Source organism: Argiope bruennichi, chromosome 4, assembly GCF_947563725.1.
Source record: "Argiope bruennichi chromosome 4, qqArgBrue1.1, whole genome shotgun sequence".
Classification (NCBI taxonomy): Eukaryota; Metazoa; Arthropoda; class Arachnida; order Araneae; family Araneidae; genus Argiope; species Argiope bruennichi.
The window spans coordinates 49692473-49711987 of NC_079154.1; the positions used below are offsets into that span (position 1 = coordinate 49692473).

General features: G+C 26.8%; 1 protein-coding gene across 4 annotated transcripts in view; it reads right to left on the bottom strand.

Moving 5' to 3' along the window:
• LOC129965555 (RNA-binding motif, single-stranded-interacting protein 2-like) overlaps nt 1-19515 on the bottom strand; it is a 59605-nt gene that overhangs the window by 38778 nt on the left and 1312 nt on the right. For all 4 annotated transcript variants that reach the window (XM_056079549.1, XM_056079551.1, XM_056079548.1 and 1 more), the window contains exons 2-4: nt 15267-15449; nt 12202-12279; nt 10171-10347 (exon numbers count right to left, since the gene is read on the bottom strand). In XM_056079549.1, the coding sequence (XP_055935524.1) occupies nt 10171-10347; nt 12202-12279; nt 15267-15449 (438 nt within the window). The remainder of the gene's footprint in view (nt 1-10170; nt 10348-12201; nt 12280-15266; nt 15450-19515) is intronic.

The window sequence follows — 19515 nt, forward strand, 5'->3', positions numbered from 1 at the left end:
TATTAAAACATTTAAAGTTGCTATGAAAATGTTAATTATTGTATTTTATACTTCTGTAGAAAAGTAATATTATTTTCTGACAAATATAATATTTATACTAACATGTATATTATAATACATATCTACTGTATAATTTATGTATGAAACAACTTATTTTGATTATCAAGTCAAAATTAATTTCCTTCTCTGGATTGTTACTAGACTAGCAATGTTATATATATATAATCAATTTTATAATATTTGAAGTTTAAAATAAATTTTATTTCACTCAGTAAATAGTGATTAAAAACTTATTTTAATACATTTCATTGTATACACATTTTTAAACACTCAAAATAAGTAACAAGTTTAAAAAAATATCATCACAAAAAATTGTATATAAAATGTGTCCTTGAATAATATAGAATAAGTCGTTAAATTTGTTTTAAAATTGCTGCCTGTGATTACATGTAGAACATTGTTTCTATACTTCCGCTTCTTTTTATTATTATTATTTTTTTTTTTTTCATTAGAATCAAAATTGAGAAATAAGTGGCGACTTTCCTTTACAATATCTTTGATAAGATAAGCAAAATTTCGACTATAAAAAGGCTTCAGTATTTTACTAATCTAATTGACATTATGTAGGCATAGTGTCGCCTTTTGAAAGTTAACTTCCTTGGTCCATTTAAATTCTGGTCTGTAAATATTGCCGATTCCATTTTTTGGAAGGGGGACTTACCTTACGGGTGGGGTATCCACGGCGGAAGTGGGGGTCGCGGGGCCGCTGTTGCATCACCAGGCGATTGCAGAATCCATTGGTCAACAATTCACCCATCAACCACTTTCTGTAGACGACCACTATCTTTCTATCAGGAGGAACATCGTTCAACCCGTTCGAGGAAAATGACACAAAATGGTGAAGGTTCGGCAGAAAGAAGAAGACATTCCACCATGGGGAAGGATGTTAATCAGATCCCGTTCGACGGTGACGGAAAAGAAGGGGAGGGGGTAGCGAAGGACAGCCGATTACTTTGCCGGACCGAAGGATACGCCTACTCGGGAGATGGTCCCTTTATAAAAATATTCACAACAACCACTGAACTTAAAAAGTATTCTATTCGAATACGTCGACAATCTAAAACCCTTCAAAGGCTCCTCAACCACCCGTCTTTCACTATTGAAATGAGAAGTGTTCGACGATTATGCAACGCGAGGGCGGTCACGGGAATGAAATGAAAAAAGAAAATCGAGAAATCCGTGCTGCCACCTTGTGGAAGGAATTCGAATAAGTTATAAACTGTGTGAAAACATGAAATTTTACGTCGCATTTTAAGCACACGTCTAATTCAAGTAAAAATTGAATAAAGAATTTATAAAGAACTTTAAATAACAAAAAAATCTTCTTAAAATATAACTGGAAAAAATTTCAACATATAAAAATGTATATAGCAGGAAGTACTGATGAGATACGGCTTATTAAAAATGTACAGAAAAAGTACAGAATTCTATTGTACTGTAAAGTGCTACCAAATAACACATTCTGAACATTAAAATTAAATACTTTATAGTTAATGATTTATAGTTAGAAAATATTTTATAGTTAATGTAAATTATATTATTGTTAATCTGCCTATTTTATTTAATGTGTGTTTTGTTAAATACTTGATTCTTTGGATTACATAATAGTGAAATGGAGTCTAACAAACTTCTATTCTTTCTGTTCTTCTAACTTTCTATTCTCATGCCAATTCAAGGAACATTTTTCCCCATTTCAGAAGGATTTAGTTATGAATAATAATAAATACAATTGAAGCATTCTATATTTTAGCATGGCATTTGAATTCTTAATTTTTTTAAACAGCTCACTCATTTTTTATACATGCTTTTCCTCAATGAAATTTATTGATTTTTTTTTTCATTTGTTAAGCAATAAGTTGTTGATTGATTATTTTGGCTTGCAAAAATATGGAAAAAATATTCATAATCACCAAGACAACCCTTTAATGACCAAGTTCATTTCTCTGATCATATCATGATTTTTTTGCAATCAGGCAAGCATTAATTCTCCATAATGCTCTACATTAAAGTAATTAAATGAAAAAAAAAAACAAAAAAAAAAAAAACAGCAACAGCAGTATTTGAAATTCAACCTGGGCAATTTCATTATTAGAAAAAAGTTTCACTCCTTCTCAACATATGTTTAGAAGCCTATATATAATTTTGATCCACATATTTTCGATCTACAATTTATACTAACTTTAATCAGTTCTATTATTATCAAAACAAGTGACAAAATGTTTTTTTTTTGTTTTTTTTATTCAGGAGGTAATTTAAGGTTTAATAAAATAATCACATACTATGCTAAGATGTCAGACATATATAAAATGATATCCAAAGCAAATAATAATAAAAAAAAAACCATCTTTGTTGTTTTTTTAAATAGAAAGGATGGAAAGATGCAAATATTCACCCCTCTTAAAATTTAATACCAATATTGAAACTGCAATGTTAATGATATATAAAGTATCTTTGAACATATACGAGTTCCATAACACAAAACAGCAGCCTTCAGTTGGCACGCTTATCAAATTAATCATATTCATTTGTGTTGTTCATTCAAACTCATTTAAAAAAACTATCACAACAAATCTAATTCTGAAATAATTATCCTTTTCTTAAAATAGGAAGAGAGAAACAAAATCTAATATTTATAAGTTAAAAAAAATCACTTACTATCTTTTCATAGCTTAAAAGTAAGGAAAAAATCTTAATTAAAATTATTTGTTGAACATAATGTTTTTCAACAAGAAATAGGTTTCACTTGAGTTTCAAAGAAAAGTACCATAGAAAAGCAATCAAAAATACTTTTAATTATCAAAATCCTACAATTAAATTTATATCAAAGGAAATAATTTTGGAATTTAAAGACAGTGTAAATAATATTTTGTGCATTGATGTGTTCAGAAGTGATCACCAATAAAACTGAAATCTTAATTTTTAATCCATCAAAATTCTAATTTAAGTGTAAAAAAATCCTTGTAAGGTGAACAACCCTGCCCAAAAGAATTTTTATGTTAAATGTGTAACTCTTAAACAGGTTATCTTATAATGCATAAAATGAAATTTAAAAAAATATATTAGTAGAATAACTGCTTTACGGATATCAGATATGAACAGATCTTTTGTTTACAAGGCATCATCAAGACAAATATTTAAAAAATGAATAATATAAGAATGTTCGGAAATTTTTTAATGAAGCTTTGCAGGGGTTACCTACAAAATTTCACACATTATAACATTATCTACTTAAAAAAGTAATCAATTAAATAACAAAGTATGATAGTATTAAACCTTAAAGAAATATAAATAAAATGTAATTCAATGATTTTGTATTTAAAAAGTTTAAATTAATCAATTTAATAAACACACAGAAGTAATTCTTGATTCTTTCTATTTTTTAAAAATAGAATTAGAAATAGACTTTAATTAGAATTAGAATAAGACTTTAATTAGAAATAACAATTAGACTTTAATTAGAAATAACACTTTAAACATGTTAGAAATAACACTTTGTTACAAACCTCAAAAGGTAAGGTAATCAATAGATGTTATGAGGACTATGAAATCTCATCTTGATTTTAAGAATTAATTGGCACATTTCTTCCCTTTTAAAAATAATTTGAGAATGGTCACCTCCAAATGCCAAACCTCATTCAGTGAAACATAAACATCTGTAGATATTATTGTTTACCATTGTCTGCCTGATTAGACAGCATAAAAATATTTACCTTTCTAATTTGTATCATTTTTAGATTCAAAATCTCAAATTGTGTTTGAAAATTTAACATGCTTTATTTTCTCACACATAGATCATTAGATCACAGAAACAAAACTATTTGTTGCTTTATTTTAAGAAACATAGTTCAAATTGATTTTGAAAACTTAATATATTTTCTTCTTTCACACATAGGTCATTAGATCACAGGTAATCATAGGTCAATAGATCAAACACAAAACTATTTGCTGCTTTATTTTAAGAAACATAGTTCAAATTGATTTGTAAGTTGTAAAAGGAAGGGGGGGGGGATCCTCTCAACAAGCTAGAAGGCAAAACTAGATTGAAAAGTTAATTCAAAACTCAATATTCCAAAATAAATGCAAAGAACATTTTAAAATAATAAATGGCAACTAACCAACAATAATCAGACCATGATTATTGTTGAATTTTGAATTGCTTAAATTCTTCTATGCTTAATTGGTCCTGGAATTGAATGTCACATGTGATGAAGTGAAATGAAATGAATTCAAAAGTATTAGAAGAACATAGCTTTGTGAAGACATCAAAAGTATTCATTTCAAAAAAGTTTTAATAGCACTTCAATTAATGCTTTTTTTTTTTGTAAATTGAATGTATTGCTTCCTTCTGATTTCACTCTTTTAATAATGCATTGCATCAATTGCATTAGTGCAGAAATATACAACAAAGAACTTTCAAACGTCAATCTGCAACATGAAAAAAAAAAAAAAAAAAAAAATTACCTTTTAATATTTGTGCAAAATTTGCAGATAGAAGCATTAAATTTTGTGTGCTTATAAATTAATGTTAAGAGAAACATTCTACAAACTGATACTTTTTTACTATGGGTACCACATAAAATTTTAATTTTTGAATCTTTTTTATTATTAACTTCTACAGAAATTGGAATGTTTGCATACAATTCCATACATTATTTAATAAAACTTTGTAATCAGAAGTTTATGTCTAATTGTAGTACTTGAGAAAATCAACATTGGTTCCACTTTTCTGGGACTCGCTAAATAAATATAGAACAGTCATGTAGGTCTGATATGCATGCAAAGTGGTGCAATGCATCCAGATGTTTAGGCTGGAAACTGTGTCAAATTTTCCAATGTCCCTAGCAAATGAATAGTGAAAGAACGGGAGCAAATGGCCACTTATTACTTATCTAGACATCATGCTATTACAAATGAAATAAAAACTGTAAAACTTGTACAGAAATCGGGATTGAAAGATTCTATCATGATCTCCACTCCTATAAAAAATGTGAAGTTTCTGAGATTATTTTCAAAAAGTAGATTGGTAGAGGACAGGCGAGAATTATTACTTACATAGATGTATAAATTCATCTTTACTCCCTTATAACAACAGTTGAAGGACAATGTTTATAATATGGATAACAATAAGACTACACTACAATGAGTGTAAAATAAGCATTAAATAGTAAAAAAACTTCTCAGAATACAATAGGGAACAATTATAAAGTTTAACTTACTCCAATATGTATGCAAATTTTTTATTCATAAATTTTCAACTGAATTCATTATCTCTATTTAGCTATAAAAATAAATTTAAAGTTGTTTAATATACAATACTATCATCACTATTTTTATGTCTATTAAAATGACAAATTGTCAACGTTCTAAACTGGCATCATAAATATCATTTATAATTCTAATTGCCTTCCTATTGTCAACCTGTTAAAGGTTAAAGATAATTATAAAAATTGTCCATGTAATAATAGTAATGAAAATCTCAATGCTCAAGTTGCTACCTGTTGACATTTTTCAAATTTTATGCATATTCACAATTTTGATTTCAGCCATTTAGCTTAATATGTATATTTTCAAGTTCAGGTGCACATATTTAAATATGCAGCTATTTTAATGGAAGGAAGAAGAGGGGGGATAAAATGAACTAAAGTTGCAATATTCAGATTTTGGATAGATAAAAATGTCTTTTCTTTATATAATTTGTACAAAAGAAATCAGTCCTGAAAATTATTTCCATGATTAATAATGTTATGCTCCATTGCAAATGCAATTTTCACTATTTCAATGATAAAATTGTGTTGCTCTTTGCATTATATATATACATTACAATGAACTACAGGACCTTAATCCCTTTGGGACAAACGATGCATTGTGTGTGTTTGCACTCGATTCCTCTCAGGGCCAAACACTGTGCTCTAATTTAGTGCAGAATTTGATACCTAAGACTATTGATGCACAAGTGCATTAAGCTTTTTGGACAAAATGTTTTCGTTGACATTTCATAATTAGTTCATATTCCTTTCAAAAGATTGCTCCCATACATTAAAATTTCTCATCCTGAGGTCAGATTGGGGTTTCACAAGTGTAAAAATAAACATTTTGAAGCATTCATAATTTTGTTACCCTTGCATTTACACTCATTTTGAAGTGGTTATTAATAATTTCTCTTCTCATTTTGCATGAATGTTATGAAACATATTCTAGCAAGGGTCTGCGCCAATAATTTAGAATTAATTTAGGTACTTTCAATGATAGTAAAATAAACTAAATTTCATAAGAAGTTACAACTGCATAAATACTGGACAGACGGAATAATATATATAACATTTACATAGGCAAAAATTAAAAATTAAATTTAAAATTGGCAAAATTGTTCCTTCTAATCAGTTGTCTTTTTCCCCTCTATAATTTAATACTAATTTTAAGAGATTTCAAATAATATAAAGTTAAAAATAGTAAAAATAATAATAAAAGTAATAGGCTTGCATTACAGAAAAAATTCATTGAAATGCAATTATTAGCAATATCAAAGTAATAACAATTTTGAAAGTATAAATTTATAACCAAATTTAGGTTTAAAAAATTTATTTATATTATGTCACAGGTTAATGAGAAGATACAGGCCATAATAGATATAGACAATTTAGCTCCCTAATTCACAGAATAACAAATTAATCGAATAATAACAAATTAATCGAATAAACACCAAGGAAGGAAAATGAACAGGAAGAAGAAAAGTATGAAAAGGAAAATGATACGCAGAGCAAGGACATGGAAAAAAACACTTAAAGGATTGCCAACTTGTAAAATTTGCCATACAGTATTTATTTCTATCAGTATGATTTTATGAATAATAATTTATATACAATAATTGTTTTGTAAATTAGTAACAATCTTGTCAGAAAGTAAGCATTTCAAGTTATGAGATCATATAAAGAAATATGTAACTTTCATATGGTAACATGACTGTTAATTTAAAATGTTTAATTTTCCTTTCTGAACAATGGAATTACATGCATGTATTTTAAATAAAGATTGTCTATAATATCTATTTAGTTTCAACTGAAATATCCAACAAATATGACAAATGGGCATCTGATATGCAATTTCTGTAGATGACACAATGAACCGTGCATACATAAAATCTAGAAGCATTTATTAAATTATTAAGGGAGGGGAAAAAATTTCTCTGACAATAGTAATGACCTATTGTTGCTGGTCAAGAGATTCTATAGTATTTACAAATTATGTATAAAACAGCAAACCAAGATTGTTTTTATCAGTTTTTATGGTTTGTTTATTTTTTATATTAAAATGAATAATGAACATTACAATCAATGATATACAATGATATCCCAATGCACATAAATTCATGAAAAAAAAAATAATAACTCATACTGAAATGATCAGGGAAAAAATTATATTATATATGGAGATAGCCCCTTAATGAAATAGCAAATACAAAATGACCATTGAAATTTTGAATTAAATGACTGATGAAACATTTCTGAATTTATAGTAAAAGTACTTTTTGAATGCATTATACATGATTTATAAAGGAAAATGAATGAGTAAAAATAAAAGATAGAAAGAAAAATGATAAATAAAAATAAATGAGTTCTTACTTTTTAGAAATTTTTATATCATATCTACTTTTTACTAAACAAAGCAAAAGTTATCATTTTTTTTTTCAATTTTATAATAATCATATATATTTCCAGACATTATGGCAGATGAGAAAAAACATTAATAAATAATTAACTATTACATCATTCATCTCAATTTACTTATGTATTTAATTTTTTAAAAATAATGATTATTCTATTATTTTGCTTATTTATGAAAAGGGTTGTATAGAATTATTCTGAAAGAAACTAATTTGAAATTATATATTTTAAAATAAAAACATGAAATGTACTAAAAAATTACATATTTTTTAATCCAAAAATAACTATTATATAAAGTCCATTGTGAAATGAAATAGGTCTGTATGGCACATTTTCTATTAAAACCAAAATTTAATAAGTTGGTGTTTAGTTCCTTATTGTTAATTAATTTTAATTATTTAAAAATTTTAAATTTTATTCATATAATTATATTTATTACTAGTCATTTTTCACAACCAAATGGTTTGCAGGGAATATTTTTCATATTTCAATTCAGTTAAATCATTTAGATATAACTTTAAATCCATGATATTGTGAAATTGTCAAACATTAAAGTTACGTTAATTTGTCTTACATATGCTTCATTCATATGAAAAACAGTTAAAAGACAATGAATCTTTCTAATGAGAACGATTTCTTGACATCATAGTACTATTAAAAATATATGGTTCATTTATCATCTAAATTTAACAGTTATTATAAACTACGTAGATATAAATAGAATTTTTCTTTCTTTTTTACTTTCCACAATGGAAGACAATTCTGCAATTGAGTATTTGATGAAACAATAAAAATTGTTTAAATTTCAGGAAAATAATGTAATCTATTGCTGTAAATTAAACTTTTTCTTAATTCAGCCAAAATTTGTATGATTATTAAACTTGTATCATTAAAAAAATAATTTTTTAAAATTTTAAGATATGGAAATATTATTGCACAAAAATTATTTTCACAAGTTTTCAAAAAAATTTGCTTAAATTAAAATTAAATTTTTTTTTAAAAAAAATCACACTTAAATGTGTATGTGTGTGTGTATGCACCTCTGCTCGTGTGTGTGTGTATCAACAAGGCACGTCTGCTCACAGCAACAGATTAGACAAGAAATGGAGAAAGAGCCAAAAATAAATTATCCCTGGTCTTATATAACATGAGATATTGATAGGGAAAATATTTTTTCACAGTGCTAATATATTATTAAGATTCTGATAGGGATTTCTGACGCATGGCAATCACAAGTCATCTTTAAAAAGAATCTGGATCTTTTAAAAAGAATGTGCTTACTGGACATTTTACTATCCCTTCACGTGGAGCGTATGAATTGCCGACCTAAGCATTTTAAAAAGCTTCTCTTAAATTAATTATACTGACAAAGTGGAATGCGCTCAGGAAATAAGAGAATATTTTAGAATGAAGTTACTATGGGCTATATAATTTTTTTTTCAGGTGAATCTTTTGATGCAGATTGTAGGTACATAAATTTCATCTTCAAAATTTTGAAATCTGCTCAAAATTATACATTAAGATTTTTCATTCCCAAGATTATACATTCCCAATCATCTTAACTGATCTTACATATGTAAGAAATTATTTTCATTATTATTTACAAGAATAATTTCACAGCATCTAAACGAAAAAAATTAAGTTTATATATTCATATAATTTTTAATGAGAAGCTCAATAATTCCACCAAAATGTTAGCCTTGATGACAATTTTTAAACTGCTTAAATGCACATAGCCTATGCAAGTGCACATAGCCCATTCTCATTCACTGTACATAAACAAAAGTAATTTATTCCTTTCAACATTAAATTGCAATTATCAAATTATGATGAAATGAATAATATAAATTGTCAACAAAAAAATACTTAATTCTTAATTAATAATAAATAAAAAAATTTGATACTTCAAGTTGTCAATGTTTTATTCTAAGCTAGACTTCTAAAACTGTGGATCATAACCCAAAAAATACTGTACAGAATAACACTGGGTTTGTGGAAATTTTTACAGCATCTTCTTTCATTCATTTCAAAATTTATATATAAAACTGATGAAAAAAAATCATCTGAATAATAAAAGCATTTGATTTACATCCAAATATGAAACAGAAAAATTATATATTTCATTTATCTTTGATTAATCTTTTTAATTCTCTTCACATCAGTGAAGTCTACACAGCAGAAAGTATCCAATCTGATAGACTAAGAGACTAGACCTAAAGAGAGTTGTATAAGCAGCACAAAATAAGTAAACTTCTATAAAAAGTTCTTCTGAATTTTTCCTTTTTTAAAGAATATACTATACAAAAACATATCTTTAAAAGGCTTTTCAAAATTAATTTCTATCAATAATGTTAGATTCAAAGCATTAACTAGAAAACTGGGCTAGATTATTTACATTGAATTGAAATTAACACGTTATATCATCAAAATAAATTTTTAATATACTCACAGTAACAGCAGGAAAAGAGGCATATGGAGGAGGAGGAGCAGGAGGAATGTTGTATCTGTAAGTTCCCATCTGGGGGCGAATGGGTGGTGCCCCAAGGGGAGCTCCAGAGACTTGGGATCCGGCAGAAGTCCTCACCTGAGTCTGGCCTCCCTTCGAATTAAACAGAGGACGCACAGGCTGTACAAAAAAGAAATGATAAATTTAAGGAATTTTGCAAATTAACTTTCATAATGACAATTCAATTTAAAAAACAAATTAATAACCTGAAAGAAGAATGCTTCAATCTTATTTTTTAAATGTTTTAAGAATAGTAAAGAAATAAGTTCAAAAAGGCATTAATAACATCATTCAAATGTCAACTTTTCTTCAAAAAATAAGAAAACCATTGTTTTTCATACAAAAAGTTCCATATATATAAACATATATTCAAAAAATATATAATTCATAGATGGTAGCGAATTCAATCATATAAATTATATTTTAATTACACTATTTAATACAGCTATTCAAAGATTCAAGTTTTTAAAAATATCAATTTATGGAAAATCTTTCATAATTTGGCTTCCATTGGAGAGCAACGGAAATTAAGCTTACTGTAATGTTGATATATTTCTGAATCATAATATATAGAATTTATGTAAGCTATATATCCAGTTTATATATATATAGTTCCAATTTTGAAATTATAAAAGAAAAATATATTTGCACAGTTTGAAATCATTTACAACAATTACTCATATTTCCTTGAATAATTAAAATGCTGTTCATTCTGAGATTCAAAAAATCTCTGTGCATTATGTGGAGGAGGTGTTTATTCAGTCAAAATGAGATGTGAGAGGAAAGATGAAAATGTTAACAATTAATAATAAGGCGAAGAATTATTTTTAAACTCAAAAGCCGTAATAACTGCAGCTAACTAGCGATATTGCCAAAAAACAAATGCAAATTCATAACAAAATACTTCAGAGTACTTTTTATTTATAGTAAAGGGCCTAAATATTAAATTATGACTTTTTAAATGTTATTTCTTTTACTTAAAAATATTTTTAAACATAGGAAATAATTAGCTAAAATTTACCTTTAAATATCATGTTTTGTTGAAATTTACTAATTACAGCTAAATTACACTAAATAAAATTACACTAATTACAGTTAAATTATTTTAATTAATTACAGTTTTAAAATTTCATTAATAATTTATTTTTAGATTACACAGAGAAATTGTTTAATTCTTTAGAAACATAATTCTATGAAGACATTGAAATGTAATTCTATAGATCTTTGGGTGAAGTGTAAATAATTCTATAGAAGTGCTGAAACTTAAGAATTCGTAAATAAGAAAATAAACACTTAAACCATCTAAATTGCATTTGAAATGAATTTTGAAATCTTGTATCTCATATAGCTTTAAGAAATTTTGTAGATACCATGAAAAGAATATTAACTTATCCGAATTAGAAAGGTATAAACTCAAATTCTAATTAAAGTCGCTGTTCAGAAATTTGAAGAAAAAAAATATTCTCATTCTTTTTTAAAAATATTCTCATGCCTTAACCATTAGTTTGTAAAGAAAAAAAAAGAAAAAAAAAACAAAAGAAATTTACATTTTCCAAAATTTTCATAACTTTAGAACATTTACAATTTACATGGACAGGAAAAAAATAAAAATTAAAAATTCCAAATCAAATGACAATAAATGTATTTCCCAATATTTCCAATACAATATGAAATTGTTTTTTAATTGAATAAATAAAAACAAACTCTACATAAATGGATAAAGCAGCATTATAAACATTTGTTTCATTGATCAGAGTACTTTAGCTTGTTTTACAAAAGCAAACTTATTTATCTACTATGTTGACTATAGTGAAGAGTTTAATTGTATCAAAATTCAAAATTAGTAAAAGTATCATACACAAAAAAATACTTTTAGAAACAAGTCCATGAATGAATAGAAAAATAAAATCAAACTAATATTTTTTTTAAAAGATCAAAGCAGTTCAATATAATTTATATTTAAAGATAACTTACCATTCTATGAGCACCATTTGTAGGCAATTTTCGATTCATATTTTTATTCTGTGCACTTTGTTGAGGAGAATAAATTCTCTGTTAAAAAAAAATGCTAATTTTAATAAAAATTTATAATTAAAATATTTATTAAATTTAAAAAAACAATGGTAAACACAGATAATTCCAAATAATTTTCCTATGTTTTTTTTTTTTATTTACAAACAATGAAGGATGTAAAATAAGAAAAGCCACATAAAAAAATTTTTGCCACATTATTAATTAATTTAACTCCAATATAAAAGTTATGACTCGTATAGTTTTAAAATATTTGTTAAATACAAAGACTCAAATTTCTAAAAATATGAAATTTTACTTAAGAGAATATTATAAAAAAATGAATTTGTAAAATTACCTGAATAAATTAATAAAGAGAAGTTAAAGCAATCATTATCATAAATTTGATATCAATCAATCTAAAAAGCAATAATTTCTAAAGTAACTTGATATGATTAAGTCTTTTCAAATCTTTATTTAAAAAAACAATTTCATGTTGCTTCCTTTTCCACTTATTTTCATGCCCCTTATTACACTGTTTTTTAAATTACTAGAAAGGGCTAGCAGTTTAATTTTGGAACAATTTTCACATTGAACTAGGATGAAAAATATCAACAATTCCTATATTTCAGTCAACAGAATAAAATTTTGTATATTATAATAAATAATATATAAAATACAATGTGCTAAGTTCAATAAGTAGCATTAATTAGGACAAAAAAAATTTAAAAAATAATTAGATATATGCATTACAATAGATAAACTGTACTAATTCATTTAAAATAAATATTGCTACCATGTATGTAAACTCAGAAAATGAATCAGAAATATCTAAGACAAATTATTGATAAGATAAACTTGATCCATGATAAGATAATACTGCCTGATACACATTCTTTAAATAAATAGAATAGCTAGCATGCCTTCGGAAAAAGGTGCTTCTTTCATACACAGTTTATCTGTTAAATCTAAAGTGATCCTTGCTTCTTTTTTTTTATCTCATAGAATAAAAACAAATAACTTCCTAATTTCTCCTCTAATTATAATTTGGTTATTGAAACTTCCTGTCATTCCACAAAATTGTAATTAAAAAAAATAGCAAATCTGGTGGAAATTCAGAATAACTCTAACTCAGTTAAAAAATGTTTAGTAAATATTAATATAAATATGATAGAAGCAGTTATATTTCTATCAAGGCTGAAAAAAAAAAAAAATGACAATGTTCTCAATTTGTTTTGTTTTTCATTTCTTCTAAATTATTTTTAATAAATTTTTTGTTTAATCATTTATCTTTAATATTTTGTACTAAGAAATTGCTTCCAGTCTAAGATGTATTTTTAATACTTTATATTATTATTATTATGCTATCTATATATTTAAAATTTATGAAACAACCAGTCATGTAGTCCCAACCACTAATCCGATATCACTAATTTTTGCTTCACTTGAAACCTCATGATTTTTAGCTGTACCATTTAGAATTTATTCTTTTCCATCATTTCCCACTTTGAAAGAAAAACAAATGAAAAAATATCATTATAATTCTTTATCAGAAAAGCCTGCACCAGAGTTCTCTAGCCATAACTGTTAAATCAATTTTAAAGTTTTGTTTCACATGAAAGCTCACTATCCTAGATCCTCCGCTAACTGTCACCTATCCATATCACTAGATCCTCTACTGATGCCACCCTTTCCATTTCCGAAATAAGACTAAAAAACACTACTTATTTCTCTATTATCCAAAAGGGGGGAACTTCAACAATGTTCTACTGCCACAATCATGGTACCCAATTTTGAACATTTTTATTTCATATGAAAGCTTTATGATCCCTAGTTAAATTACCAATTGTCATCTGCCTTCTATCTTTCCATAACAAGAGACTTTATAGAATGAAGTTTTGATACTGTCTTCATGTCAACAAGTAAATTGATTTCATCAATGTTCATCAGAAATTCATCAATTCAATTTCACCACTTTGAAGGACAACTAATCAATCAGAATGCTCTATCATTATTGTATAAATATAATTTTAAAGAATAATTGTTTAGTTTTATATATAACATTATAATTATATATTATATTCTAATTGTGATAAAAAAATTATAATGTTGACTGGTATGATTAAATTAATTTTATTAATATTAGATACCTCCAGCAGCCATTTTATGGCTCTGAATACAGTCTTATGATAAATTTTGATTGTATAATTATGAAAGCAGATTCTGATTAATTATATTAAGTATTCATACGAAATATAAATTGATGAAATCTATACATTAGATAGTGAATTAAGTAATTGGAAAATTCTATGCAAATTTTCCTTCACCAAGAAATTATGTTTTTGCAATTTCTTTCAAAAATTCTGCTTTCATAAAACAAATAAAATCAATCTGATGCATATTTCAGATAATGCAATCATAGTATTAAAATTTTATATATCCCTTATTAATCCAAAAATTCCAGTATCCTTATAACTGTACTTAAGAAACTTCTTGGTTCAAGTTTCCATGGTCAACAAATCCAGCCCTTGAATGTATTTTTCGAAAATTAAAATAATTTGAAAATATGATTTTTATTGAAATCTTTCATTATAGTTTCTGCCACATCTCAAAAATCTGTTACTGAAGACTTTAAAGAAACTATATCAAATCGTTCATAATGGAAATTATGGCCCAAAAGAATCAAATATATTTCTTGGGCAATTGCAATGACAATCAAAAATGAAACCCCAGTGGAAAGCAAAAAGATTAAACTTTTTAAAGTTAATTTTAATAACTTAAAAATACTGTTCAACTTCATCATTTACATTAGTAATTATTGGACATTCATTGATGAAGAGCGATTCCAATTTCTAGTTACTGCGGAGTTAGCTTTCATGTAGATGAACCACCACACTACAAAATATAGTTGCATCCTTAAAGTTTCTACACTTTCCAAGAGCAATACAAATCAATATCAAAAATAAACATTTTAAATTAAATAATTACAAAATTGAAAAACACACAAAAAAAAATTCTAAATTACTCACACTTTTATCATCATATTTGACTTCTCTTGCACCATTTCCTAGTGCTGCTGCAGGCACAGGAGGCATGGGGACAGCACCTGGCTCATTCCCATTCACAACAGGGACCACAGGCACCATGGCAATGGGGATGCCCCGGCCCATAAGAAGAGGACCATTCATCTGTACCAAGTGGCCATGCTCATCCTAAAGGATTCAAGAGTTCATTATAAAATGTTAGTTTACCCAATAAAAACGTCCATACATCATTAATATAAAAATAATCAAATTCCAAGGAGACGAGTATAAAATTTCTCATTTCACCAACATTGAAGACTTCATTTGTTTTTTATTCACCGAACTAAATCATTATAAATACTTATATAAATGAACATTAAATTCTATTATCAATATTCAATCATTTTATCATCATAATCCTGTCATTTTCTAAATGCAAGACACACAAAAAGATTTGTGCCACTTGGGAAAAAATGAAATTCAAATAAATGAAAAGTGTCAGTAATCCTGTGAAGGTAAGGTCAGAAAATGACCCTGTCAACAGATAAATTGCAAATTAAAGACACTGTAATATATGTTAGACATATCCCAAACAATTCTGTTGTGACCAGTCAAGAAGGATATCTCAATGTTAAATTTGTTTTATCAATTCAATTGGGAGCTACTAAAATTTCTCCAAAAAATATATTCAGCATTTCAGAGAGATTAGTAGTACCTTCATTCTAATGAGGATACTCCTATTAAGTCCTGCATTGCTGCCTCATCGCGGAGGGGGAGTGTTTCTGGGTGAAATGGGCGAAGTACGTCGGGAGAGTATTCTCCTGGTAGCGTCACCCAAGGCGTGAAGGCCATTCCATTATGCTCAGCTAAATGCAATTCAGGCATGAGGCAAAGTAAGACTTCAGACTTTGGTGCCTCTGGGTCCTTGACCTTTTGAAGCTGCATTTTAAGCGCTTTTGTGATGAGTGTTCGGGCTCATCTCATGGACCTGGTTTGATGTTACTGTCGACCAGGTCGGATAAGCCACAATGAGGAAACAGAATGAAAGAAATTTAGCCAATCAAAATAAGAGAGTCTTCAAAACAAGTCAAGGTTGGATACTATCTGCTACCAAAAAGCCATGCGCAGGAGGACACTAAATGCAATCCAAAATTAACAAGGAAGAAATTTTAAATAATGAAAGAAATTATTTGATTTCATAAGCATAAGACTGGAAAAAGATAGAAGTTCAATAAGTGAGTGTCTCATATTTTAATTGAGAAAAAGTTCCATAATACATTAACGGCTTTCCAATGTTATTATGCTGCAAGATAATTTCATTTCCAAACCAGATACTAGCATGTAACAAGAAATGAGTGTTGCGAAATGAAAGAAAAAATTTATTGTTTAAGGCACTGTGGTATATATCATCAAATAAAATATCCAAACACAGAAAGTCCAATGTGTATGTTTGGTAGGCAAAATGATCTTATATGGAATTATTAAGAATGAAAACCATCAAAACAAAGATTCTCTAATCTTTGTTGAAAAGGATTATAATTGCAGCACATCAAAAACAGTTAGCACTAGTCAATAATAATGAGCGATTATGCTTCAAGATACTATTATATCTCGTTTGGCAAAAATAATCAAGATGTTCCACAAACTTTACTGGGAAATTTTACTTCATATGTCTTATTTTTCGGATAATGATCTATCTGACTATCACATGCTTAGGCCATAAACATTATATATATGTAATGATATATCTTAATCTAATTTAAATTCTAATTTATTTCCCAATTTTTATCTTAATTTAGCCCATATTAACTTCTAAACTTTTCTCTTATTCCCTGATCCAATTCCCACTTTCTATTTATTTAATTCTATATGTACTGCATAAAACTGCTGACTTTAAAACTTCCTCTCACTCTGAGCAAAGGGATAAAATTCCCAAATGTTTACAACATTCTTTCAAAGTTACTTAAGATTCCCTTTCATAAGCCTATATGCATCAAAGAAATCCTTACCAAAATTTCATTGTAAAAGCCACTGAACAGAAAATTTTGGCCTCATTTGCTCTTGTATCGCAATGTAGACTGATGTATCTCATTGCTTTTTCCTTGCATATAATATGCCTAAAATAATATGTTTACATACATACATATATATATATATAAGCATATAATTTTTGAATCAGAAGGCAGTTTCAAAGACAGTGAAGAGATTTTTGATTTTTTTTTGACATCGTTTTATTTCATCCCAGGCAGGTACACATTATGTACAAGCAGAAGTGACGAGCACACACACAACATAGAATGACACAGAGTGAAAGCTCATGAAAATTTTATCCTTGTGAATATATACTGTGAGATTTTAATAGGGATTTCTAACACATGTCAATCACAAGCAAGGAAAATATAGGGATCATTTAGTGGAATTTGTTTGTATCAGCAATATTTTATCCCTTTACTCAGTGTGGGAATGTGTCAATCTTTAGCCGATTCAGCAATTTTACAAAGCTTCTGTTGAAGAAAAATATTCTGTTGAAGCTTCTGTTGACAGAAAAAGTGGAATGGGATCAGGAAAAAAGAGAAAATTTTAGAATGAAGTTAACATGGGCTAAATTAGGAAATTAATTAAGTTTAAATTAAATTATATATATATATATATATATGCTACTCTTAGGAACATGTAATTCAAGTTGCAGCTTTATTTTGTGAAATAAAATGCATTTACATAAAATGGTGTTATTCTTTCCCAATACTAACAACAACAAATTTAGAAAAATGGCAGTTGTCAAAAAAAAAAAAAAAAAAAAAAAAAATTAAAACCAGTTACACTCCATAGTGATAATAATCCTACAAATTTACAATTCTTAATGAATATACATGTGCACGATGACTTGATATTTATATAAGAGAAAAAATAAATTGTTCAGTATTATAAACTGAAGATGCAAATAATGCATTGGGAATCATAATGTTATCAATTTTTCTTGCATATAATGAATAAAATAAAACACATGTATACATTCAATGTTATATTTGCTTATTGTTTGACAACGGATTCTAAAACCCTCTGCGCTTTGGCACATGCATCAGGATGGGTTTAAATCAACAAATTAGGGTGAGAGGAAAGAAAGATGTTTATATGTAACTATAAACTAAAATTCTGGAAATGTGCACGTCTCTCCGCATCTTAGCCCTTAGTGAGATAGAATCGATGAAAAGTGGTCATCTCACGATACCGAAATGAACAGTACAAAAAATGGTTGTCAACAATTAAAATAATAATAAAAGCATACATGTATCACCCTATAGAAAACAAAAAGTAATATTGTAAACAAAAGTTATCTACATTTCAAAATATTTTTCATTTTTGTTAAAGCACTTTACCAAAAATATCCTTTTGAAGGCATTTATGTATTCACTACAAGACTAATTACAGAAGGCCTGTAAGGAGACACTTGTTGACCAAAAAACTAAATATTTAATCAAATTAAAATTAACACAGCAACAATGCAAATACTATAAATTAGAATATAAACATAAAAACTTTTTTTAAAAAAAAACTTAACTAGTGATATTACAGAAAAAAATAATAAATTTTCCTTGATTCAGTTTTAACAGAATTTTTCACGATGGAAACTGGGAATCAAACACTGGATTTAAATGTGTATAAAATTTTCCCATCAAAAATTGGTAGAAAGATGATTGAAAATATTGACATATTTATTGAAATATCTTATTTATTATAATCGTAAACTGATAGAATAAAGTTTTCAAAAGATTAATTTTGTTAATTTTGTCTAAGTTAATTTTGCTACTCCATGAAAACTTTTACAAAAAAAACATAACTAGTTTTATAGCTTAACACAATATACAAAAAATTAGAAAAAATTTATTAATAGGAATTTACATTGAAACTTTATGATGTGTTTGATTTGTTTTAGTGATCAACAACAATTTATAGTATATAAACAATAACTTTAATACCTGGCATGTCAATTAGAAATTCTAAATCTGAATTTCAGCATTCAGTATTTAAATAATAAATCAAATAGACTGCTTTGAATAAGAATTTATCTTTTGTAAAATATAAGTAAGCAAATTTATTAATCAATACAATTAATTTGGACAAAGACTGCATGAAAACTGATCATTTTTCTAACATTAAAAAATAAAAGTATTCCAGTCGGATCTTAAATCTACTATATATATATTTATATAAACTATCAATAATTCTTAACATTGACTAGTAAGCAATTAAATTA